The 27,250-nt window shown below is 44.2% G+C and overlaps 2 protein-coding genes across 4 annotated transcripts in view; one reads left to right on the top strand and one right to left on the bottom strand.

Moving 5' to 3' along the window:
- ANGPT2 (angiopoietin 2) overlaps positions 1-7,095 on the bottom strand; it is a 53,443-nt gene extending 46,348 nt beyond the window's left edge. The window contains exon 1 of one of the 2 annotated variants that reach the window (XM_004766748.3): positions 6,392-7,095. In XM_004766748.3, coding sequence (XP_004766805.2) covers positions 6,392-6,676 — 285 coding nt within the window. In that variant the 5' untranslated portion in view covers positions 6,677-7,095. The remainder of the gene's footprint in view (positions 1-6,391) is intronic. The other variant, XM_004766747.3, reaches the window with a different exon arrangement.
- Positions 1-27,250, top strand: part of MCPH1 (microcephalin 1) — a 240,879-nt gene that overhangs the window by 159,661 nt on the left and 53,968 nt on the right. The gene's annotated exons all lie outside the window — the stretch shown is intronic.

Raw genomic sequence — 27,250 nt, 5'->3', positions numbered from 1 at the left:
TTACTTCTTGCTGACTTGGGATGTCAACAAGCTACTTCACCTCCCAGACCTACTTTCTTTTTATTTTAATTTTAATTTGTTATTACTTTTTAATTTATTAGGATATACTGTAGTATTTGTTTCAGGGGTACAGGTCTGTGACTCCTCAGTCTGACACACTTCACAGCAGTAGGGATAAGTATACATGATATTGCAGTATACGCAGCACATAAGAAAATAACCCTACGTCTACAGGCATCTAAATATTAAGGGTGGTCATTTCAGAGTGATAGAATTATACATAGTATGTGTCTTCTGTGCATCCTTTGTATGCTCTGTTTTCTATAATAATCTTGTATCACTTTGATGACAAGGAGAAATGACCATTTGGAAAGGGTTTGAATGGGTTTCCCTTTTGTGAAAGAGCTGTCATTGGAGTGACCAAACTGGTACCATGCCCTTCTCCACCCCTGCTCTCCAACACTCCGATCTCCTTTACCAGGTCTTCTCTAGGCACTCAGTGATTTTGGGTAGTGCTTCCTACCTTCGGACACACATCCTGCCAGGAACGCTGTGCTATAACGTGGCAAGTCCCCACCAGGGCCAGACCCTTGGTCACGGACTTCGCCTCAGTGATTTTTTTCTGAGTGCTAGAATGCCACCAGGACACACGGTGGCTTTCAATAAATATTTGTTGAACAAATAAATGGACTTTAATGGCTCTTGCCCAAAAGGAATGGGAGGGGGTGGAGTGGAATTCAGTCATTTACGTTAGTGGACTAAGAAATAGCACCAGGTCCATATCTATTCACATTTGTCCCGACAGTTTGCTGTAGTTTTTCCAGCTCCATGGAAAATTCTGTTTTTTGTCAAAGGGGGGGATGTACGTGCCTTTCCGTGTTTGTTTTCCTCTCTAGGTAATCCATACAAGACTTCCAAACTGCAAAGCACATTGATATTATCTTGACCCATGTTTATAAGTGATTAAAAATAGATAGGATTATATCTCCCATGCCTGTGTTCTAGAGATGGTCTTGGAACAAAATGGGCTAAAGTGTGGAAAGTGCTTTAAAGTGATTCAGTGCTACCTGCTAGCAGCCCCCAAGAACTGTGTTACTAATACTACTTCCGTGAGAAAAGTGTGACTGGGAAATTGAGAAGCTCTCTTTTTATCAGAAAAATTCTAGAATAATTTAGGAGAAAAATCTTATTGTCAGGTTGTTCAAGTCAAAGAAGGATATAGTGAAAAGACTATATATATACACACACACACACATATATATATATAAAACTTCTGAATTTATGTTTAATAAAAAATAAATTATATTTTATAGGTATAGCTGTATGTAAAAGCATGTCTATATATAGGAGAGATAATAGTTTGCACAGTTATCATTATCATTAAGTAATACAGATATTCTACAATTTATGAGCACCTGCTTGGAAAATCTGTATCTGTCCATGGTTCATCGCATATAGCCTCTAGGTCTCAATTTGGGAAATCCACAGAGCTGTGCAGGCCGTGCTGTCACTTGATGGCCAGATGTGTGGCAATATTAACTACCTTTCTTCTGTCACAACAGCCATGCAGTAACACAGCCCCTTTTCCTCACCTTGATTGAGCCCTCATGGGTAGTGTCTCCCCCCCCTTGTCTCTGTCTTTCCCTCTCTGTCTCTGGCTCTCTCAGGCACACGTGCACACACACACCCCTTTACTTCATGTTCTCCTTTAACTCACTCTTCCAAATTCTGCTTTTTCCCTAAATAAAATCTCTTTCTTTTAACCTCTTTCCAGGTCATTCGTGATCCAAATAAAGGTTCTGATCATATCACAGAGGTATAATACCACACGCATATTTTAAGAAGGAAATCCATGCATTTTCATATTAAATTTTTAAAGGGCTCGTATGAATCTCTTAAGTGCTTGTCTGGAAGCTGAAGATTAGGGAAAGGGAGAATTTGCTTCCTCCTTTCTACTGTTTTAATGGTTTGATTTGCTTATTTTACATTGCCTGTATATTACTTTCATAACATGTGTGCTTTATTTTTTCAAGTTATCCATATGGTGGTAGGGTTGATTTAAACTGTTGTTTTTCAATTATAAATGCATGAGATTTCAGTTAGAATTAAAATCAGCACTCTGGGCCAGCCTGCCAGAGGGTCACCCTTTGTAAGGTCATTATCCCTTTCATGTTCCTGTATAGTCACTGGATCACAACCTGTTTGTAAAGAACCACATTGGTGAAAATAAACCAATTTTCAAATTTTAGTATGGAGACTCTACGGATTACCTAGTGTCTAAACAGGAAGTACGATATTATGGAAGTTGTGTCCAGCTCCATTTCCTAGTTCTAGACTCCACAGGCAGATAGTTGTCTCCACACAGTGCAGTGCCTCCGCGGTTCAGTGTGCCAGAAGCCCCGGTTATCAAGCAGAGACTACTTGACCGTGGAAAGTGAATATTATATAAACAGCATATACTATGTGTACTAAATATTCAGTATGTTTTATACAATATACATAGTGAGCACACATTGCACTATGTATATCTTACATGATACACAGTAAACATTATACCTGCATTTTCCAAACTTAAATATGTAGTGCTTCCTCTCCCATCGTGACATTGTAATCATCTCCTCATTCCTTGCTATAGTGATATGAGTATATAATTAAATAACAGTAGTAACCATTTCCCTGCCATCTGAAACACAGGCTTTATTCCACTTGTCTACTGAACACAGTCATAGTTCATGATTCAAGACACAGCGGATACAGCACAGGAGCCGTGGTTCTTCTCCAGTCGCGAAGTGGGCTGTTGGCTATGGCTATAGTAGGATTTTTTTTTTCTTTCCTTTAATGAACCAAGCTCTGGTTTATTTGTTTGTTTGAATATACAGCTAAGGAATATTTTGCAACCACATATGATAAAATACACACATACTCCCTCTCCACCTCCCCCATGCCCACTGCTACAGGGATGGGGAAGGGCTGGTGGTCTCAGTGCCCCTGAGCCTCTCACCATCCGTTTTTCCCATTGATGGCAATTTTGTTTTTAGCAGCAAAAGTGCATTGTCCCCTCTACATCCACTGGAGAATAGTAGTCCCTCCCACCTTATTAAAAGAATATATTATTAGTAGTTTTAGAGGAAGAAAAGAATCTAGATTCAGGTTTATAGTGCCTACCCTGTACTTCTTTCACTACACACACACAAAAAAAGGAAATGTTTACATCAATTTAATAGGCATTAGCTTTATTTTTCAAAACATTCTGTTTTAAAGCACAATAGGCTTTGCAGTTGTTTATAAATTTGAGGTATCCATCAGTGTGAAATAATTGTTTATTTCCTTTCCCTATTTCCTCTTATCGGAAAAAAAAAATACATTTGGTCTCCATGCAAGATAAAATCCACTTTGCTAAGTTATTTGTCAGTTTTTAGAAAGTGAGTTTAGTATCACTGGGGCAGAGGTTTAGCATAGCTGCAGGGTTAGCAGGGGATTGTGACATACGATTTTTTTAGGTCATTGTGTCGTATTTGGTAAACTGTCCTGCATTATCTTATCCTTGTTTAACCACTGAGCAGAAAGTGAGCCCTCCCTGCATTGTTCATTCATATTACTCTGCACTCATTCAGAAGCCTGACACTTCCTTTGCCTGGCGGATTAAAGGGGCAGTGTGGCATCTTTTGATGATTGCAAAACGGCTTTCTTAGTCCAAGCTCCGTAGGCAGTGCTTGCCGCTCAGGAGATGAACTGCTAGTCATCGGCCCTGAAATCAACAGAAACTTGATCTTGTTTTCCCTCTTAACAACTTTTCTTAAAATCTTAAAGGTTTCCCACCCTGCCACCCCCCCCCCACAGACCCCTCTAATTTTTAGTGTTGATCAGGAAGAGAAAGGAAATATGAAAACATTAAAAAAAAAAAAAAACCTACAACCCTAAAGAAAAGGAAATATGAGAAACAATGAAAAACACAGAATTGTGCTTTTTCGCTTGGGGATAGTCTAGCCATCTAGTTAGATTGTGATGTTGAACCTTTAAACCTGTGGCTTATCTATCATCCCATTATATATTATTTTGTCCCTTATGAGAAAAGCAGTGTTTATTGTCACAGGTGACAAAACACAGCAATAAAAAACAAGCAAAGAGGTTATATTTAACCTCTTTAAACAGGATTCATATTTGCTTTTTTTTTTTTTTTTTTTTTTTTTTTTTTTTGCTTTCATTCCAAACGAGAAGCCTGTGATCAGAGTGAACACAGACTCTCAGGTGCGCATCACCCCGATAGGCCAGGTGAACAGGTGCTGAGCTGAGGCAAAGATAAACATGACGTCATTCTCTGTGACAATTTAGCTAGATAGCTGAAGAAGGAGTCTGGAAATGCCATTGTGCCACTGTTCAAATATTTACTAATTGAACCAGGAAAGGAAAAAATGTTGGTCTCTTCATTAGAGAATTTCTTGCTCCTTTCCTTCTTTAAACTGTGTCACAAAGATCCAAGAAAAAGGGGTTGTTTATCTAAGAAATATGAGCCTTGCTCATGGAGTTTTTCAGGTGTGCTTACTGTGGGCTTTATTAAGCAAATGCAATTTAAGCAGTCTTGCATTTGGCAAAACATTCTTTCAGGTTTCTTGACTGTTTATTTTAAGAGATGATTTACCAGTCGGGCAATCAGGGTGTTTACTATGTATGATGTATCTTTCATCTCTCACCACGGCTGTTAGCCCTGGCGTAACCACAGTGCACGGAGAGAGGGGGTTCAGCGTGAACATGACAATGTAAAAAGAAATGGGACGTCAGAGTGAGGACACCTTTAGGATGCAGTTTGTCTGTGTTGCTGTGTATTTTTTGTTTTAAAGTACATCTGTGAATGAACAGCTTCTTTTTTATGCACGTGCATGAAGATTTTAAAAGTGCACACCGCAGGGACCTTCTTAGGAAAAGAGGAAAACCTGGGGGGAGAATTTGCCCAGAAGGGCCAGTGCCTTCAAAGATGATTAGGAACGAGTTGTGTATCACAGCAGGCCTTTCTGGTAAGCGTTTGTTGTTTTCTGTGTCTGCACCGAAGCGGCTGCGTGGTTGCAGGGAACTGCAGCGCTGAGGGCACTCATTCATTCCGGCTTAGACTCAAGTAATAACGTGGTCATTTCCTCTCTGAAGGTAGGACAGCTAATGAGAAACACAGATTTGGAGCCAAGATCTATTCTAAGATTAAGATAAAATATTCTAACAGAGAGTTTATGGGGAAATGAAAGGCTGAGAACTCCTTCTGGGGCAAGGTCTTGCATGAAGTGAAGTAGCTCGCGAAGTAGTACCTTCTCTACCCTGTAAGCACTGTGAGGTACTGTCAGTAGAACATTTAATGATTAATCTATGTATGCAATTTGTTTAAGCCTCCTTTAGAATATATATATATACACATGTATATATATATATACATATATATATATATATATGTATATATATATATATTCCATATCAAAAATTTCAGGGAGACTTTGGGTTTTGTAGAATACTCCCCCCCCCCACATGTACATGAGGAAAATCCTCACTGGTAAAAGAAAAACTGAGCTTTCCATACCCTGTTTGGGTCAAACTCTCTTTCACCAAACAATCCTGTTTGGTGAAACATCTGTGACACTGTGTATCATCGTGGCCCTGCGAACACGACCATCTTGTCATGGCAGAGCTGTGGCAGAATGCCCCGTATGCCCATCCCCGTGGGAGGACACCCCCAGCCCACTGCTGCAGCCCAGGGGCTGGGGGCCGGACTTACCCCAGGATGCATGTGAAAAGTACCCCATTTACAAACCGACAAACCCTTCAGGGTAAAGCCCACAGGTTCTGAGAAACATAAAGTCTGCTTTATTAAATTTCCTCTCATTTACCAAGAGTCACAATCTATTTTAGTAAATAAATTCAGGAAATTGGTAAAGCACTTTACTCCATCCGTTATGTCAGTAATTAGCATGATTGTCACGTTTTTCCTGGCTCCTGGCTCTGGCTCTGGCTCTGGCTCTGGCTCTTACAGCTTCCCTCCCCCGCACCCCCGCGCCTGAAACCAGTTTATAACATCCCTGGCAATGGGTGTTGCTGAGTCTAAACCACTTACACAAACAACACAGCCTACACGTTTTGCAGAGAAGTGTACTTTCTCTACTTTATTAAGTGACGATTCTGAACTAGGAGATCTCTTTATGGATTCTGGCATTTTTCTGAAATAATCCCTTTCACTTCCCACCCAGGACTACTTTACACCCTGGGCTGGAGTCACAGAAAGGATCATCGGTGCGAGGGTGTTGGCCGCCGTCTCTCTCTCCTGTGCTCTTTGCCTCCCCCTCCTTTTTTTTAAACTGAGCGGATCTTAACAGCTTCATGAAGTTCACCAAGTAAAAATGATTTTTTTTCCTACCTTCATCAGCCACTGAGTATTGTTTTCCATGATGTTCTCCAGCACTTGCAGCCTCTGTACCGAGTCATCGTAATCGAGCGGTGCGTCCCTCTGCACAGCGTTGGGCACGTAGGAGCTGGAAGAGCGACAGTTGTCCGTCTCTGGCAGGAGGAAGGTGTAGCTGCAGGCTCCGTGCTGAACCTGATACTGCCTCCTCCCGATGCTGTCCATGCTTCTCCGAAAGTTGTTATAGGCTGCGGCTAGGACAAGATCACAGCCCAAAGTAAAGAAAACAATCTGCCACATTCTTCCTTTCTTTTGGTAATAAACCAGCAGCTTAGCAGACTCGAAGGCACATGGGAATCCCGGTCCTAAGCTGCCCTCTCAGATGCGGGGCTCTGCGGCCACGGTTTCAGGACCATCTGTGGGAGCCTCTTCCCTCCTTTTCCAGCAGGAACTTGATCGTGAGTGCTGTCTTCCCTCTGGTGGGTCCGTGCTGCAGGGAACTGTCAGATGGCAGCCGCACGAATAACCCTGCTCACTCCTGAGGGCTGTAGTCACTCTACAGATCAGCCTTCATGCTGCTTTGTTTCTCTTCCCCCAGATTCTGCGGTGTCAGGATCGGAATCAATCACTTTCCTTTCCTTATATGATAAGTTGATAAGAGCAGCCAGACCTGTGTAGCAAGCTGCTCCGCCCTCCCGGCGTGTCTGTTATCTTCCTGTAGGGGGTCACTAACCAGGCAACAGGAAAAATCCGAGCATGATGTGTGCTGTTCAGCCAGGGCTATATGCTGCCGAAACCCTCTGGGAAAACCGCTCAGTGACAGGACCCCCGAGTGTTTCAGAGGCACCACCCTAATGGGGCATTTCCTAGAGAGAGCAGCGGGTCTCTCTGAGGCTGGCCTCACAGTGCTTAGCTGGTAACATATCGGGGGTAATAACTTTAAAGTACAATGAAGGTTCCTGTTTTTTCCTTTAGGAATAAAAATACTACAAATATGTCAGGACTTTGGTTTATTTTTGTTATTACAAGCAAAGAGGAAGAAGTCTTGCTCTTGTAAAGCCTCTGCCTTTTCACAGGGAAAAATAGTTTCTGTTGGTATTTCTTGATTTTTTTAACTATTAGCTACATACACAAAATTTCCCTTTAAAAGCGTCAGATAGGAAGATTGCAGTTTATTAAATCATGCTGGGAAAACCAGTTTCTGAGCCCTGACACTTCATCTTTTAAACAAAATATCCACTTCAGTATTCGAAGTAAAATACAGTGGACAGATTAATGGTCCATCAAATTACAATACACAGAGAAATCAGAATTTAAATAAGAGGATGGTGACAGAGGAACACAGACTTTTTCTGTTTTAGATCAGGATTTGCTCAGATCTCATCATTCTGTAATGCTGTAATTTTTTTTTTCCAGGATCAGTCCCACTCTGTGTTGAACTCGGGCACATCACCTCTCTTTTTTCATTGAACTCTACCGTTCTTATCTGTAAAATTCCAGTGTTGTATTAACTCCCAAGATTTTTCTGTTTGAATTCTGTGACTCTGTCAGTCCCCTGGGTGACTTCCTTTATTAACTAAAACTTAATACTTTCGGGATTAACAGTATGCTAACCAGCCAGAGTGTGCTTGGGGAAAGGCTCAGAGTCTTCGCCGCAGTCTGTTTGTATCACAGTGCACGGGCTCTGTTCTTCCCAGTCTGTGGAAGCGTATCTTGCCCTGACCGGACGGACTGGACTGCCCATGGAAGTCAGAGTCCGTCGAAATCATGCACCAGCAGCTTGCGGAGCATTCCAGACCTACAATTTTAATTCTTGGGTGCTCCTGGAATTTGTGTTGTGAATTCTGTTTTCCTGGAACATGTGTTTTGCAGAGACCTCATTAGACCTTTAAGAGCATCCCTCCTCTGCATGGGCTGGCTCCCAGGTTACTTCTACAGCCAGGGTTCTTAACCTGAGCACCACAGAATTCAAGGGGTTCATGAACCTTGATGGCAGAAATACACGTCTTCATTTTTTTACCAAACTATAACTGAGATATAGCCTCTCCTTTAACGATGGAGTCTCCTTGTCATCAGACTCACCCCCAGATCTTGTTCCTTAATGTCCGAATAAAGTAGCATGTGTCATTTTCTGAGAAGGGGTTCAGAGACTTGGCCAGACTTCCAGAGGGTTCTGTCACTTGGGAAAGCTAGAACTTGTGCTCGGGGAGGGTCCTAGAGCAGAAGAGGTTGGTAATAATTCCAGCGTGATGCTGGTACATGGTTTCCACTGAAGGAGAAATTAAAGAAAATGCATCCATTCCCGCTACTGACTGTAGGGGGAGGCATGTAGGCTCCGAAGACAAGCCCCGAGACCTGAGGCAAATGCTAACTTCTCTAAGCCTCAGCTCACTTGAAAAATGAAATGATTCTTCCTCTGTAATGCCTTCCAGGATTGAGATGATACAGACTGGGATCATTTTGTCAGTCCTCTCTGTTCAGTGGAAAGCTCTTCTTCCACCACCAGGTATTGGAACTGTGTTATTCTCTGAACGTGACGCAGGAACATCGGGTACACATGGTTTGTTCTATGGGTATAAAAATGGCTCGTCTGCCTTCCAGGCTAGTGAGGTGGTTTTAGAAAGTAGCTGCAGGAGGAGGTTGTAGGGCAAGAACTTCCAGTCCAGTGGTTTGTATCAGACCCTCTGCTGGGTGCTGGGGATGGATAATAACGCGCTGGTGCTTCCGATGAGAATGCGGGAGAGACCCGTCAGCTAAGAGGGCGTGAGGAGAGGAGGGACTGGGGGGGCATCCAGAACCGAGACGCCGCGGCTGGGGCACCGACCACGCAGGCGGGGGTGTGGATGCTGCCTTATCGGTCCCTTTCAGGCCCTCGTAGGTTCCGAAATGGGAATTATTAATTATTAGAGAGCTGTGGGGAGGTTCTGCTTAGACCAGGGGATGGTGAACTGTTTCTGTAAAGGGTCAGATAGATGGATGGCCTGATATTGTAGGCTCTGCGGGTCACCCCATCTCTCGTAGCTACTCAACTCTGCCGTTGTAGCATAACCGTGGCCATGGACAATCTGTGAATGGGGGAGGGTGACTGTGTTCCAGCCAAGCTTTATTTGTGGACCCCAGAGATGGACCCCAGTTGAAATGTGAATTTCAACCATTTAAAGACATTGAACTCTGTCTTAGCTCCCTGGTTGTTTCAGCCAGACCACGGGCTGCTGTTTGCTGGCCCCTGAGTTAGAACCTAGCGGAGTCTGCTGGGGTGGGGATGTGGCATGGGGAGTGAGGCCATTCTAAATGCACAGCAACTGTCCCATGCCTCGGATCGTGGCATGGCTTCTGGAAGAATTGAGAACCACGGGACCAGCTGGGAGAAGGGACTTGCGAAAGGGGCAGGAAACTTTGACCAAAAAGAAAGCTGTGCTTTGAAGCTGGATCTAAATGCAAGACCAGGAAGGTGTGCTTGGAAACGGGGCTCTGGTACAGATGTCACGCTTGTGCCCGGCCTGCCGTGGGCAACACACCAGAACCGGGGGGGATGTTCTTAGCATCAGCACCGCCCACGGAACTGTAAGTCCGTGGCGGAGCAGGGAGAGGATCTGCCAGGCCCCGGCAGTAACTTAGGGGAGCCAGTAGGAGGCCCTAGAAGGAAGTGGCAGACCTGGGTGGGGAGCGTCACGGAGGAGCCCGAGCAACAGCCAAGCCTCCAGCTCTGGGCCACAGACAGGCCCACCGTGGTGGTTCTCTCGTAGCTGTGTGACCGCTCCTGCCCCAGCCCGGAGCCAGGGCGGGGGTTGGGGGCAGTGTAACAGGCTGAGCCCAGCCCAGATCCCCCTCCACACTGAAGAGAGACTTGACTGCACTGCTCAGAGCTGTTGTTAACTGTTCATTTTCAAAGAGAATCCTGAGTTTTCCTCAGTACCCTGCCAGTGGAATAACAAAGGCAGACGGAACTATGAAATGAGAAATATTATTCTAGCCGTCCCCAAAGTGGCCTGCCTGCCCAACCGCTTTGTTCCCAAACAGTTCTGCCAGACAGCTGTGCGTGGTGTTACTTATTTTCTTAATAATGTTTGTTTTCTCCCCCATACTGAATGTCATCAGCTGAAATTTGGGAGGCTCCCCTTTATTTTCTATAGGGCAATCTCAAGTTCTCCTTGCATTTTGCTAAAACAAGGTAAATCATGTTTGATGTACCAAAAAGATCATGTTTAACTATTGCTGAAAAAAAAAAGTCATCATGACAAAGAACTCTGAGCTCACTTCAGTTTGGCCTGTGGAACAAAAGCTCTAATCTGTGGGAAGTGCCAGAGGTTCTCGCCTTGTTCGTGACCTCCCTGCCCCCTCCTGATGGAGGTCCATGTAGATGGAGATCCACTTTTGTCTGGATCATGGAGTCTGACCTACCACAACCTTCCAGAGGCCCCAGGTCACCCAGAGCCATATCAGAAGCTCCCAGACACTGGGCTGTGTTGGAATGGTGTCTCAGGGACCCCAAAACCAAAAAAGGATCCCAGCTTTGGAACGGTGCAAAGTAAGGCAGTCCCCAAGCCATGGACGGCCAAACAGCGTTTTTGAGTTGGCCCATGTGCTCCTTGCTGTTGGAAAGTGAGCCGGTTATCACTCAGGATTCAACTGGTGGTTACATTGTTAAATCAAGGGATGGAAGTCGGACTGACCAGTCCAGGGAGAGGGGGAATAGAGCTTTCTGAACTGTTAAAAGTCCCAGTAGGTGTAGGTGGCAGATGTTTGCTCTGAGAAGCCCCTCCCTGATTAGAAAACACATGGAGAGTACTCGGGCGCTAAGAGGCACATGCATCTCCCACATCTACAGAACCTTTGAGCCCAAGGCTTCTGCCGTCCTGTCTGCCCAGACCCTCCAGAGCCTTCTCCTGCCTGCTCTGCTCACCGCCACCCAGAGCAGAACACTGCGATCCCAGCACTGCCTCCATGCCTCGGGCACGGAGACTGGGGCAGGCTCACTTGGCCCGCGTGGGCTTAATTTTTGGAAAGTGCTATGTTGCTAGAGGAGGGACTCGCAGAACTGAAATACCCTAATAAATGAAGCTGGGGACGCTCTGTTTCGATTTTTGGCCATTTGTGGGGGAGACAGGCACACTCAAGACACTCAGGCGCCTGCCTGGCATGCCGGAGCCAGAAGGGGCTTCGGGGACATTGGCCCGTCTCCTCCCCTCTCCCAGGCTTTTTAGAAACCGGCTAAATGAAATCAGTCAACGTGTTTACGTACAATTTAACGTTCAGTGCACAGGGAAAACCATTAGAAAGTTCAGTGGACATAAAATTGTTGTTAGGGAAAGTTATTTTTACTACTTTTATTTCCAAATTGTATATAGTAATGAATGAGAGCTTAAAAAAGAAGCTGTGACTGGAAGGGAGGGAAGGAAGAAAGGACAGACGGACGGACGGACGCACGCACGCACGCACGCCAGTATTTCAGTATTTCAGCTTTCGAAAAGCAGGCTTCCTCTATAATGATTTCTTTATCTCGGAAAATGTTTATTTCTACTTGATTTCAATATATGTTGAATTGAACCTAATCTACAAATGGAATCTAGAGCCATTTGCAAAAACTTTGGTTATGCCTCTCTATTGAGTTGCTAATCATGTTGATCTACCATTAAATCTTGAACCTGACAGTTGAAAGATAATTCCCCGCCACGAGATTTGGGGGGAGAAAATGCCAAAGAAAAGGCCCTTCAAGTTACCATAAAGACAGAAAGAAAAGAAAAACAAGTGTAACTATGAACACACACACACACACACACACACACTCGCTCACTCCCTGGGAAGGTAAGCCTTGCTGCCATGATAGATATGGAAATCAAGGCTCAGTGAAGGAGGTGATAAGCATCCCACAGCCCAGTGTGTCTCCGTTAATGGTGATAAATTTAAGAATTTAAAGCAATAATTTTTACCCTGATTTTAGCATGACAAAGCTGTAGTGTCCTCAGAGGGGCATTTCACCCTGGCGGTCACCCCTGTGCGGGCAGATGCATGTCCCCAGTGACGACTCCATTTCAACGCCAGAGAGTTCTTGTCGCCTTTGGTCATCTTGAGCTAGAACTCCTGTCATGTGTGGAGCCCACAGGGTGCCCGCTTCAGTCGCCTGGACTTCTGGTGTCTGTGAGCAGAAGTCCTCTCAGAAGTGCACACCTCAGTGCAGACTTAAAATCAAATCGTGTGAATTAGCTTAGGACGGAATCTCTGGAAATTCCACCAATTCTCTGTGTCAGTTAAGCTTTTCTGTGCATTCTAGCTACATTCTCGACTTTTGGGCTTTACCGGCTGGTTTTCTTCCTCCTTTGCCTCTTTAGTTTCATCGGATGTAGATAGCTAGCAGAGGACGAGTTCCCTGTAGAATACACACGGTTCTGAAATGAGGTATGATGCTTAGTTTAGCACAATTTCCTGTCCAATTAAATGTAGGTAGCATGGGACATAAAATAACTGGCCCATTTATCTAGAGAACGAATTAAATGCCTCCCGCTTAGAATGGGGGCACTGGCTGCGTAGAATTCCCCTTTGTAGAAGGTGAGCAAATGTATATTTTGTTAAAATAAGGATCTGCCTGCGGGAGGAGGAGAAAAAGCCCTTTGCCAGATGTGTTTTCAGGCAATTTCCTTTCCTGGGAAACAGCCACTTCCCCTGTATTACCAGACCTGTTTTCATTCGCAGAGCAGACAAAGTAAGTGCTGGGACCAAAGGGCAGAGGCCCAGATAGCATCAGCCTTATCTGTGACAATTATCTGTCTTCTTGCCGCTGCCTCCCTTCTGTTTGACGGAGGGCCACAGAGGTTCTTGGGGAGAGGGTTATACCGATGGAAAAATCAGGTTTAATCATAGCAGAAAAATCCCTTGCACGTGACTTCTTGGGTGGCTGTCATTCTTACTCAGCTTAGCTCAATTAAAAAGGTACCAAATACTCATTCCTTCTAGCTTATCAGAGTATTTGCTATGAAATGCCATCTGAAAGACATTGAGAGAGGACAGATCGTTTTTTAAGGAAACTTCAAGATTCTGAATCTTTTATAGTCTGCATGGCTGTGAACCAGCATAGCCTTTGCTAACGAATGCTTCATTTTTTAAAGGCCACGTTGTCCATTATAGGTAGGCTTTAAAGATTGAAGAGAAAAAGTTTTTTTGTTTGTTAGAAGCCTGGGAGATATCCAAGTAACTATTTTTTTAAAGATTTCATCATAAATTCCCTAAATTTTTAGGAATATTTTAGTTTATGTAATTCTCCTGTTACATAAACTTATCTCAAATGCTGTTTGATTTTAAAATATTTTCATTCTCTAATATTTTTATGGAGTATTTTATCTTCTCATCAAAAAAAAAAAAAAATGCCCAAAAGGTCAAGATACAAGTCAAAACTTTAAAAAGTCAGTGGATGAAATTCTAAAACAGTAGATGTGTGCATTAGCTTGATATATTTTTGCCAGTAATTCTGAGTTCTGTTTTCTCCCCATAGGAAAAAAAATAATGCTGAACATTTTCTTTCAGTTGATTGGTATCAGTGATTACTGTTATACCCATGACCAATATAAAGTCAATAGGCTCTTTCCTTTGACTAACACAATGGTTCATGAGAGATTTTGAGGTAGGCTTATAATTTTTATATTAAGTGCTCCTAAACTCATTTAAATGAGGTTTTAGAGAATTCAAATTCTTTACTCGTGGGAAATGTGCACGGTCTCTTTGTCATAACCATTCTACTAAAGGACTATATGAATTTCTCTCAGAATGAATTTTCCTTTGAGAGCGGCTTACTGCCATCTTGATTAATCTTTGTTTAATCTAAATTTATAAAATTTTTATCTTAATTATGAGAAACCTTTTAAAATAAGAGATAAAAATGTCATATGTGCTATTTACATGAAGATATATTATCTCTCTTGGTTATAGGTTAACATAAATAAATTTGCTCATGTCAAAGGAGTAAAAAAGTAAAAGCACATGACTCGCTTTTGGTATTCCTGCCTGCCTGACTGACTTGATATAAAAAAATCTTCCTGTGGGAAATTAGGCTTGATTATGGAGTTATAAGTATAAAAACTCATTTTTGAAGAATTATATATAGTTTCTGAAGAATTACATTAGAAATACAACAAATAGTTCTGCATAAAAGGAAGTGATGTTTGCATTCAAGTGTATAAAAATAACTCCATGCAATTCTTGTTCCTTGGTCAACTGAAGTATGGCTGTCAACTGATGATTTAAGTCTCTCCTAATAATATATGTATGTGCTCCACTTTTTGTCTTAAACACTACCTCAATTTCTTTGGTGCTCTGTTAGTATTAAACTTGACTTCCCAGAATGTTTTATTTCAAAGAAAGAGTCTAACTTCAAAGAAATACTGATACAAAAGAAAAAAAAAGAAAGGAAGCAAATAATACAAAGCCTATAAAGAGACGTTTATAGTGGCATTAAGATACCTAGTTCCTGGCATCTGTTTCCCTCAAGAAAAAAAATATATATAATATATATATTTTATATATGTATAAAATATCTATCTATCTATCATCTATCTCTCTATTTACAGATAGATGTAGATATCTTTCTTCCTCTTTCTGTCTCTCATCAGTGGTTTGTGAAAGTCCTAACACACTTCTCGTAGAATATTTGCAGAAGAAGAAATACTGCTCACTTTACCCCAGAATCTGGATGTATATTTCAGTGATCTTTTTAAATTTATAGGTCAAAAAGTCTTGCTTGACTACAATAGAAATTTAAATGGAAATTTAAATTTAAATTTAAATGGAAACCTGCTAGAAAGGGTACCTACATGGGGATACAAAGATCACATCCACGGGTAGTACTCACCTGCTCCCTCTGCTGGCCTTATATCAGATAACAGGCAAGACCATCCACGTTTTCTTACAGTCCCTAATAGAAATGACATGCATTTTAGGGCATAAATCAATAGCAGTTAATGTGCAACCCGGAATGCCTTCATTATAGCTTGAATGCAAGAGAACGCCACACCATACGCAGAAGTTAAACACCTACTTACACGTGTATGTGTGCACACAGATGGTGAAAAATATTTTTCAGCCTTTGTTTCTCACACAGAGTCAGAAGCTATTTTAGTATCCTCTGGTGATCAGGTTACTGCCCAAGTGAGTCAGCTTGTGCAGTAGCAACAGTCAAAAAACTAGAGATTTTCATGCTGTTCCTTGTCTCTGTCAGGGCTGAATGCAGAGACCTGATCCCGCAGCAGTTTTTCTAAAGTCTGCTGAGGCAGATCCCCATTCGGACACGCGGGGACAGTGCAGTGACACCCGCCGAGGTGGCTCTGGGTGGTTTCGAGCAGGAGCACCCCTTGGGAAGCCTCCTGAATGGAGATGTGGTCCGAGTCAACAGCCAAGAACACTTTCAATGATTGTCTGGATCCAAATGTTTCATTTAGTTAAAAAAGAATCTTGTGGGGCGTGTGGGTGGCTCAGTCAATTAAGCGTCTGCCTTTAGCTCAGGTCATGATCTTGGGGTCCTGGGATCGAGTTCTGGTCAGGCTTATGGCTCAGTAGGGAGCCTGTTTCTTCCTCTGCCTCTCCTGCCACTCCCCCGACTTGTGCTCTCACTCTGTGTCACATAAATAAGTAAAACCTTGGGGAAGGGGGATGGAATCTCATCCCTCCTCCAAAACAGAGACCCAAAGTGCAGGGAATGGCACGACAAGCTGAGAACGTGTAGTAAGCACAAGACCACGAACTGAAGAGGGGTTATGTGGCTCAGCAGAGTGCAGGGAGGCTGTGAACTTGAAGGTCCCACCCAAACCAGCTCCTGAGGTGTCAGCTCAGGCGTTCGGACTTTGGTGGAACCTGGAGCCAAGGGCATGTTTTGCAGAGGGCGTAGACTGTCCTGATTTTGAAAGGGCCCTGCAGTGCCATGTGGAGGAGAGGCTGGAAGAGAGGGAGATGAGAAGCGCCAAGCAGCTTAGATGTTACAGTCTCATCACCATGGAGCTCGAGAAGTCTTGAGAGGGACAGTCAGCAGGACTTGTAGATTGATGGGCCGTGGGGATTCCGGCCTTGGCACTGGTCGGCTCTTGGTGTTGACCCTTCCACTTAAAACAACTGAAGATGCTGGGTACGATAATCTAAAGATCATTTAAAAGGCATCGGTGAAATGACCAGATAAAAAACATCAGGCCCAGGGCACCTGGGTGGCTCAGTGGGTTAAGCTGCTGCCTTCGGCTCAGGTCATGATCTCAGGGTCCTGGGATCGAGCCCCACATCGGGCTCTCTGCTCAGCAGGGAGTCTGCTTCCTCCCCTCTCTCTGCCTGCCTCTCTGCCTACTTGTGATCTCTCTCTGTCAAATAAATAAATAAAATCTTTTTTTAAAAAAAAACACATCAGGCCCAAATTTAAGTGGAGCCACAGATGAAGGGAATCCAGGGGAATATCCAGCAGATTTCCCCTCAAAGCGTTTGGCAAATGGCAAACCTGAGCCTCCCTTTTCAGGGCCCAGGAGGGTGGGACAAGGGCCCACGCCCCAGCAGTGGAGAGTCTGAGAGGGGCCCCGCCGCGAGGGTGGGGCTCCAGAGGACTTGGCTGGCAGTGCCTGGAGCAGAAGGAAACCTGTCCGTGCTGCCTGACATTAAACAGAAAGGGGGAGCCCATCCCTGAGGATCATAACCGCAGGAGCTCGCTTTTTAGTTTTACAGAGAAAATTAGGTGGTTGGAAAAAATCTTAAGCCCTGCTGAATTTTTCTAAAGCGGTCCCAGGCTAGTGCTAGCAACCCCTCCCTGCCACCACCCCACGCCTCCAGTTTTGCAGCAGAAGTGAATCCTTCAGTTGGTTAAGTGTCTGTCTTTCGCTCAGGTCATGATCCCAGGGTCCTGGAATCGAGGCCTGCATCAGGCTCCCTGCTCAGCGGGATATCTGTTTCTCCCTCCACTTGTGCTCTCTGTCTCTGTCTCTCTCTCTCTCTCTGCCTCAAATAAATAAAATTTAAAAAAAAAAAAAATACACCTTCATCAAGTCCCAAAGAATTCTTACAGATAATTTCCCAAAGAAAATGCATAACTCACGAGAATAAATGAACATGTAAGCAAAACATAATCTCATTAGCAGAAGTTGCAGAAAGAAGGAATGGCCAAAGCCAACTGGCAAAGAGCTTTACCAATGGAACCTGTCAGCCACACTTTATGAAATAACCATCTGTACTGGATTAGTTTCTTCAGGCTGCCGTACGTAACAACATGCCTCAAACAGGGGAGCCCCAAACAGCAAAAAGGCATTGTCTCACAGTCCTGGAAGCTAGAAGTGTGGAAAGCAGGTGTTGGCACACTCCCTCTGAAGCCTCTGTGGGAACCTTCCTTGCCTCTGCGTACTCCTGGTGATTTGCTGATGACCCCTGGCATTCCTTAGGTTACAACCATACAGCCCTATTGTCAGCCTTGGTCATCACATGTCACTCTCCTGTGTGTGTCCCTGTATCTCTACGTGCCTCTGTTCCTGTGATGCTGCCAGTCCTACTGGATTAGGGACCCACCCTACTCCATCATGACAGCTTAACTAGTTCCATCTGCTACAATCCTGTTTCCAAAGAAGGCCACATCTGGAAATTAAGATTTACATCTTGAGGGAGGGGGGGGGCACCGTTCAACCCATAACACTTACTGTGCTTAAAGGTATAAAATTTTGAAAACGCCTTAAAGGGTCATAACATTAAAGAAGAAAAAATCTGGTAGACCTAAAAAGAGAACCTAGTGAAATAAGAAAAACAATACAGTAGCTGAACTTCATAGTTGAAAGATCAAAAAGATTAGATGCATCTGATGATCTGAAGAGAGACTCACTGAGTTGACAGATAAGTCAGGGGAATTCATGTGAGAGGACAGCACAGACAGGCGGCAGCCCTTGGAACGAAGGTGAGGAGCCTGAAAGTGGAATTTCAGGAGTGGAGAATAGAGAGAGAACAGGACAGATGGTTTTGCAGATTTTCCCCAATAATGAAGGACATTGAGCTATAGATTCAAAAAACCGGTGAATGACCAACATGATAATAACAAGACCCTATAAAGGAATGAGGGGGAAGAGTCAGGAATAATGGCAGCTGGCTGGTTGGTGACACACCGGGGCCCCGGAGAGAGGAAGGCAGGGGAGGAGATGAATGCACCTGCGTGCACGTTCAGTTGTAATTTTCATGATCAATATCAGGGCCAGTTTTCTTAAGTAACTGAGTATTAAATAGCACAGAAAAATAATGAAAAACAACAGCTACATAAATTGAATAAATCTTAACAATCTAGGTTTTTCCAGATAAAGTGAAATAGCGGGATGTTGTCATCAGCCTTGACCCCTGACCACAGTTCCACTGATGCAAGTTCTGTGGAGTCCGGCCTAGTGTCCTGTTCTCTAGATCTCTGCTCTAGAGCACAGGGAGAGGAAATAAAGAAGACCCAGACTGGTCTGTAAAAAGTGACTTCGTAGTGTCTTGAGATGCTGCAAGTGATTGAAAAGAAAATCTTCAAGATATAATTAGGAGCAAGGTAACTTTTCTTTTTCTTTTTCTTTTCCTTTCTTTTTTTTTTTTTTTTTTTTTTGTATAAATTTCATTTCTCTGAGGGCCATTGCTATAGTTGAATTAGGTCCCCTAAAAATTCATATACCGAAGTTCTAACCCCAGTACCTCAGAATTAAGCCTTCCTTGGAAGTAGGATCTGTGGTTGGAAATAGAATTAGTTATACTTCACATTAAATTACGTTGGTGACTCTACACTGTAGAAGGATGGGACCTAATCTAATATGACCAGTGTCCTTACAAAAAGGGGAGATTGGAACACAGACACACACACACAGAGAGGACACCATGTGACAGTGAAGGCTGAGGGCAAGCTGATGCTTCTGCAAGCCAGCAACCACCAAAGAGCACCAGAAACCGCCAGAAGCCGGGAGAAACCTGGAACACATTCTCCCTCACGCCCTCGGAAGGAACCAGCCTGGGGACACTCTCATCTTAGACCTCCAGCCTCCCAAGCTGTGACAGAAGACGTTTTGGCTGTCAGAGCTACTCAGCATGTGGTACTTGGGTAGGGCTGTGCCAGCAAACAATACAGCTTCCCCCAAAACTAGCATTAGCAAGGGTGTTAAAATGCAGGGCTGCCTTGCAGCCTTCCCCAAACACTGGAACTGTTTAGTTGTGCGCTAGCTGGCAACACTTATTGTCCTTCCCACTCAAAACATGTTTAGGCCTTCTTCTGGATCAGTGTTCTAAGCCAAAGGGCTTGCATTTGGTTATCTCCCATGATAATATGTTTCCCTTCTTTAAGGGCAGAGTGATGTTCCGTACGCCCCGAGCTGCAATGCTGGGTTAGGCTTAGTGAGTGACGGAACACAGTACTCCAATATTGTAACCCTTTCGGTTTTCAGTCGTTTCCTCTTACTCAGTTCAACAAATGAAAGACATTGTACTAGATGCAGAAGAAACTCAAATTAAGGAATTGTCAGTTATCCTACAGTCTGGAAGGAGCCTGTGAGAATTCTCATTAATCTCCTGCCTGGAACCTAAGTGATCCAGAGCCTAATTAATCTGGTGTCTTCCCCCCTCTCCAAAATAGCTCCAAGAAGACTCAGACCAGTCCGCGATTGGCGTCCTAGAGAACCAATCCTCCTTTGCTTCCATGTCTTCCCATGAGGCGGCAGAATAGCTCCTCTATTTCCGAATTTGAAATGGGGGCTTTTCCTGCCTCACTAACCCACTGGGTAGATCAGAAGTGGTCTCTCCTTTGACCAGCAGCTAAAAATACCACCCTGGCATTGTTTCCCAGACGCTCGACTGCCCTGGTAAACATTCGGACCGTGATCTCTGAGAAGAATAAGTTTGATCCTCTGCGAAGGCTCATGGGAGAGGGAAACGGGTGGAAATTCTTTCTGGAACTGGTATTTCTAGGAAAACACTCAGCCAGAACTTGCAGCTGTTCGCTATCCAATATCAATTCTAAACAACATTTTAGTTGGCAAAAGAAAAGTGAGAAAACAATAAGGCTTGAAGCCTAAAAGTTTGGGAAACCCCTTTCCATAATGTGCTTATTTAGGGCTCGAAAATATGCCTGTTTTCTGAACACAAGAGCTAATATCCAACTTCTCTAAGCCTTGCCTTCCTTCCTTTCTTTCTTTCTTAGGGGTGTATTTAGAATGTTTTAATAATTAAAAGAGAAAAATACTTGACCATTTTTTCCAAACATAATCTAAACCTCATTATGCAATTGGCTTTTTTTCTCCTTTTCCAGAATAGACTATTCCATTACTACCAAAATGCCAGTAGATTAGAGAATCGCATAGAATCAAATGTAAGTTGGTCAGCAATCAAAATTCTGTAGCAAGATGTGTATTTGGACACATGTAACCCAGGGACAGTGTCTGATCATTTCAGAAATGCTGTCATCCACACGGGAGAGTTTCGGGTAGGCCGACACATCAGAAAGCTGCTCAGAGAGAAAGGGGCTCATTCAGGGCCCAAGCAGATGCTTTGCTTCTCAAAAGAAGCCAGGCAGAGCAGCACAAAAGACGAGTGATGCCTTGTATGATTCAGACTTGGATGCTGGTCCCTGCACTGCTCGCTTTAGCTCCTACCCGTTGGGAATACAGTTTGACTTCTCAGCCCGTAGACTTGATTATTCCTGGAGCTACTTCACAGGCCAGCGTGCCTGGGTTTTATGCAGAGATGGTGCAAAGATCCTAGCAGTGGGCCAGCTCTCCAAAAGCAAACCTAGGGCCTGGGTTGTCAGGTCTGGATGTTTCCAGTATTGGTGGAATTCCAAGAAGGAATTCGAAGGCTCTGCTTAGCCTGCAGTGTTTCAGAACACTGGGAACTGCCCCAGACAGGGTAAGAGAGCCGCTTCCGTTTCCTTCAGACTCACCTGGCATCTGCCTGGTCCTTACCAGCCTTAACTACTGCAGCCTCTGCTCCCTCCGTTGACTTGAGAACAGCTGTGACAGGGTTATCTGGAGAATTCGGTGACATTGGCAAAGTATCAGGCACAGAATCTGGTGCATAGATTACTGCCCGTCCTCCGTCCCATTCTCCATATGATTAATGATCAAAGAAAGATTGCTTCATTGAATGGGGTTTCATTTATTTATCTATTTATTCACTGAATGAGGTTTTAGACCCATCTTCTGGAGAAGTAACTGATAGCACCATCCCCCACTGGATCTAACTGCCGATGTCCTCTCAGTGTCCCCTCTGATTAAGCCCTGTCTGTCAGTAAGTAAAACGTTCTCCTGGGGCTTCCTTCTGGAAAGTGCTATGCATATGATTAACAGGTAGAGTTTGGGGCATTTTTGTTCATACGTTTGTTGTTACTGCAGGCTTGAAATTGACCCTGTGCTCCAAGGCTTGATTGTATGTGCCAGGCGGTTTGCAGATTATCCGGAGGAAGTAAGATAATGAGATGGCTTTAGAAAAATCAGACAAATAAACAAGGGGCATCCAGCAACTCTTTATGTCCCCAAAGCAGGTGTCACCAGCAGTCATAGCCAGGGTCCTTCTTTATCTAAGTGAGGGAAATTGATGCTTTCTGATTTATGTAGAAATGGAATTGATTGTGTAGCTCTGAAAAATGACAGTAATAATGATGCAACCTAGCCAAAGCCACATTCATAATTCCAGCACAGATCTGACCTGGTGAGGTGTTACTTCCCCCAACCCCAAACCAGCAGGAGCCAGATTTGCAGCCAGCACCACCAAACTTGGCCAACCCTGCCAAAGAGCACTGTCCCATTCCGGCTTCTTTCAGTCAGGTTTAACAGTCAGATTGTAGCCCCCAGTCACCTGTGCCCTTGCAGCCAAGTGAGCTGGGAGAGTGACCATCTGGCATTTTCAGACCCCATGGTGGGAAAGTGGCTCTGCATCCCACCCGGAACCCATAAGGTGGGGACTGTTTCAACAATCCATTGGCGCTCAGATGCCAGCCAGCCACAGACAAAAGGTCTCCCCTTTCCTCCTGAAATCACGTGACATTCACCAATACTTCTCTTCATAAACTGACTGTAACTTAAACATCAGCAGCTGTCAAGTCCAGTGTTAGCACTTTCTTGATCCAGCCTGTGGCCCTTTATCACATTAAACTAGAAGGACCTCAGAGTTGGAGAGAGACTCAGAACGAGCGTTCATTCACAGACGAGGAAGCAAGGTTGTGAGGTGGCCAGGTGACTTCCCTGGGGCCTCCGCGCTCCTTACCATGTTGTGTAAATACATCTTCTGGCTCGTATTCCTACAGATGAATGCTGTACACCTGTAATACTTCTTTACGTTGAGTGTTGGTGACCCAGAACCATTAAGTGCAATTGGCTTTTGTACAATAGTTTGAACTCTGCGGGTCCACTTATACGTGGATCTTTTTTTTCGACAAGTACTGTCCTATAAATGTGTTTTCTCTTCCTTATGAGATTCTTAATAACATTTTCTTTCCTTTAGCTTACTGTACTGTGAGAACACAGTATATAATACCTATGACATACAGCATATATGTTAATCACCTGTTTATGTTATCAGCAAGGCTTCTAGTCAACAATAGGCTAGTAATTAAGTTTTTGGAGAATCAAAAGTTACGGGTGGATTTTTGAATGTGCGGGGGTTTGTGCTCCTAATGCTCTCATTGTTCAAGATTCAGCCAAATATGTCTTTTTTTAATGGGGGACCCACTGGGTTTGTTTCAGATTTCTACTCATTATTCTGAAATCTGTCGCCCTGTACTGTTCGTAACTGTGGCACCAAGAAAAGCAATGGAACTTGACATGTGACCATCACCAAGGAGAGCAGAAGTCGGGGATAAAAGCAGTCACTCCCTGTCCTTCCCTTGGTATTCTTTTTGATCATTAGCATGTGACTTAAACATCCAGATCTCATGTGAAAACGGAACGGTGTCTTCTGATTGTTCTTACTAGACATTCTTACAAGAAAGTTGGTTATGAGAAGAAAAAAGAACATCCCAAGTTATGTGTGTTTCAGTGTTTACTATATGATTTTCGATAGTTTTGGATAAATTTTGAATTATTTTGCAACTTTTCTAAACTGGTCAGCCTAGGCTATGGTGGGATTCCTACACTGGGTAACCTCCAGCCCTGGGCTCAGTGAGTGGTAGGTTGTTCTGTACAAAAGGCCTCTGGGCTAACCTGACCCCAAGAGGTGGTCGCACGCAAACATTGTCTTGGAAGCCATTTTTCTAGGCTGTTACTAGGGTTGGTTGGTTGGTTTTTAGCATCATCATCTTTGGCGCTTCGTGTGCACCTTCTGTGGTCCTAAATTTTGAGTTTTTACTGCCTCCAGGTGGACTTGGTTTTGCTTGCTCTCTCTCAAGGTTTCTTGTATAAACTTGATTAGACCTTGAAATTCCCAGCAGTCTGCTGGACACATGGGCCCCTTGGCAAGACTAGCACTGGGTCTGGTCCCCCTGAATCCTTCCGACATTCCTGCCACGGGCGCTTCTCAGACCTCTGGCCAGTTCCCAGGTTTGTCTGTGATTGAAGCCTTCATATTGGTACATCGAGTTGGTAATAAAAAATTGCAAATTGAATTGAGAATTAGTACACACTTTAAAGCTAATACTACAGAATTGAAATGTCGGGGAGGGAGGACCTTTCAAGTTCACCTGAGATGTGAATCTTTCCTCTTCCTACTGTTTGTATTCCTACCACAATCTAGGGTTTAGTAAACCGTAAAACATGAGAGGTTAGTGCAAACAGAATCACCCACAAAAATATTTCGACGGATTTACAAGGAGACATAGCAGATGGAGATTATTGTTAAAAGTCTTACCAGACTAATCCTTTTTTATTATAATCTCTCTCTGTCCCTGTCCTTTTGCATACACGTCCTGACACATTCCCCATGTACAATGACTTACCACCAGAACACAGCCCGTCCCAGGCCACGCTCTTTTGGACCATTGTAACCCGGAGGTGTCTTACAAAACATCTCTCTGTGTTGGCCACAGCGTCACTTAACCTTTTCTAAAATTTGATAATACACAAAGTAGTTTGTAGTGACTTTTTAAAGTGACTAAAGTGAAATTTTCCTGTCCTGCTGGCATTCCCCAAACACAGTGATACCCCGACAAGATACAGCCATTTTGGGGAGCCCTTTTTGTAGACATAGTTCTGCTGAACAGGTTGTTTCAGTGTGTTCCCCAGTTACAGGTACCCCTTATCTGATGAACAGATAGCAAAATGTTCAGAAATTCCCAAGACTCTAAATGTCCAAAGAAACAAAGAAAATAGAAGGAATTTTTGTATCTAACTAGGAAATGTGATTCATGGGGTCATAGGAATCGATAGATAAAACCCTTCCTCCATCCCACTGCCCCCTCATGGCCAGCATTCTTGGAAGCACAGAGCAGCAGTGGTTCTTGAATATAAACTGTCTTCCAGCAGGTCAGTTTCAAGTACTGGAGGTGAAACTCGATTTCTCCAGTATTTTCAGAAGAATAAACCCTCTCTCGGGGCTCTGAATTTTTCTATGGCAAATAAATGTCTTATCAGTGAGACAAAGAAAGCTCTTGTGTCTCACCGGGACTCCACAGGGAAAGGCGGTGGGGGTCTCAGGAGCGCAGACCGGGGGTAAGCTGCCGTGGGGAGTGACATGCGAGGCAGGGGCTGTGTCCACCGACAGCAGCGTGTCCTGCAATTGTCCCGCGAGTTTCCTGTTTAAACGCGACAGTTGGGGGAATGCTACCGGGAAGTTGAATCTGACTGTGGTCACCACAGCTGGAGGTGGGACCCGGCGCAGCCACAGCTGTCCCCGAGCCTCTCCCCTGCACGCTGGCTCACCCTCAGGCCACAGCCTCCGACCACTCTTGCCTGCCATCTCCGTTGTCCACGTGAGTAAGTCACATGAATAGGACGTGCTGGAAGCATTTCCTGCCCCTCCCACAGGTCTGCCTTTCGGAATGTCACAAAATCAGAGAATGAGGGAATTTTTTTTCTCCTTTATTGAAATTTATTCATGACAGCGGGCATCACTTCCACCTCATGCCTCTGGGTTCCTGTGCACACTCACGTGTCCCCCCTTCTGTACTGCCCACAGAAGGAGAGCGAGATTACATGTAACTGCTGTTTTCTCCTCTTTTATAAAATAAAGTCCAGTAGCCCAATACTGTGGTCTGTATTTTATTCTTTATGACCAGTTATGTCATGGGACTGCAGAGCAAATTTTTGGAAAACAATACAAAAAAACCAAAAACCACTACCTTCAGTTTCTATTACCTGAAAGCTGGCCAACCGTGTGGTCACGGCATGGGGTTTCCGTTGCACATCTTTATGTTAACGCAAGGTCCCTGGGAGCATTAACTCCAGAAGTCTTCCTCAGAACGATGGCTGTGTACTCATGCTGGGACTGACTAGATTCCTCAAGTGTCTCTGAGAGAGTGCATCTAGCCCCGTCTGCTCCCCACTATCTGCTTGCTCTAAAGCTGGGGTCCTAGGGCTGCCGCTGTCCACGGGGGTTTCCTTGCTGGAACCCTGGCAGCCTTCATGTTCTTTGTTGTAAATGATGTCCGTGTGCAGAGACCCGCAGGATTCAGTCCTCGGGCCTCACGCATCTCAGGCAGAACCAGCCCACCACTCATTCAGCAGCCGCCGAGCCTCTGATGATAGGCCAGTCACCGGCATCAGAAATACACCTACTGGGGATTTCTGGCCAAGGGAACAAAATAAAGGCCAACAAGAAAAGTCCAGGGTGGTATAGGAAACCACGTGCACGCTGTTATGGATCAGAGGACGGGGATCCATCCGGCAAAGGAAGATGGGGTACTCGGCCCCAGAGCTGTCCGTGGCTGGGAGCAACAGGGCTGTCACAGACCACTGTACAGGTTTCAGTGAGAGGAGTCTGGCGGGTCTGTTCAGAATGGGTGGAAGGGACAAGAGATTTGGAAACATGCCTTCTGGATGTCACAAGTGGCTTTAGCCAAAGTAGCACACCTTGCTCACACAAACCTCCTGTATCAGAAACGTCCTGACTTGAAGTCCCTTGTGATGACTCCTGCCTCACAGAAATATTCCCATTGACAACGGGAAGGCCAGGGAGCAGCCTTTCTTGGTGGAGAGGCCGGTTTTCCTTTCTTGGACACCAGCACTTTTCATTCTGGGCTGGGGACATCTGTGTCAGTTCCTCCGTGTTGGCAATGGCCACTGGTTTTTGTTGTCCGTGATGTGAATTGATCTGGTTTTGGTAGGAGCAGGGTTGCCCATCTCTGGTGGTGGTCTGAAGGATACAGACCAGAAGTCTCTACAATGCCTCTTTCTTTCATAAAAATAAGTTGAAAGGAAAAATGACTCACTGAAGTTTGGCAAATACAGAACACTCTGAACTGACTTCTAACTCAGTCACGTTGAATTACAACTCGACTCTGCTATCGCAAGATCTGTTTCTGGCTTACATTTTGTTTGTTGTTTGTTTCAGCTCATTTTTTTTTTTTTTCTCCCAGCCTTACCGAGGTATGATTTCCATACAATGAGATTCACCACTCTCTGTGCATAGTTGGATGACTTTTGGCAGCTGGATACAGTTCTCTGATTACCACTGCACGCAAGATACGGAGCATTACTTGTCTCTCATTTGGCGATCGGTGGACATTTGGATTGTTTCTAGTTGCTGATTGTTAGGAATCTGATGGCGATTTTTGGCGTGTATTTGTATATAGTTACACATCACTTGGTAGTTTTTCAGAACGGCGATCTTGGGGCCTGGTTGTTTTATTATGGTCTTAAAAGTTCACAACGATAAGGTTGCAGCCAGAACTGCCTGATAAGAATGCATACTTACTTGCAGGGCCTTGTAAATAAGCAGATGCTTGCGGAGACCTTGTGCAGGGAGCTCAGGCATATAGTCCGTCAAAAGACCATGAATTAG

Source organism: Mustela putorius, unplaced genomic scaffold (assembly GCF_011764305.1).
Source record: "Mustela putorius furo isolate JIRA1106 unplaced genomic scaffold, ASM1176430v1.1 tig00000905_pilon_pilon_pilon, whole genome shotgun sequence".
Lineage (NCBI taxonomy): Eukaryota > Metazoa > Chordata > Mammalia > Carnivora > Mustelidae > Mustela > Mustela putorius.
Note: the sequence above shows the minus strand (reverse complement) of the source record. Positions and strands in the feature narration are given on the sequence as shown.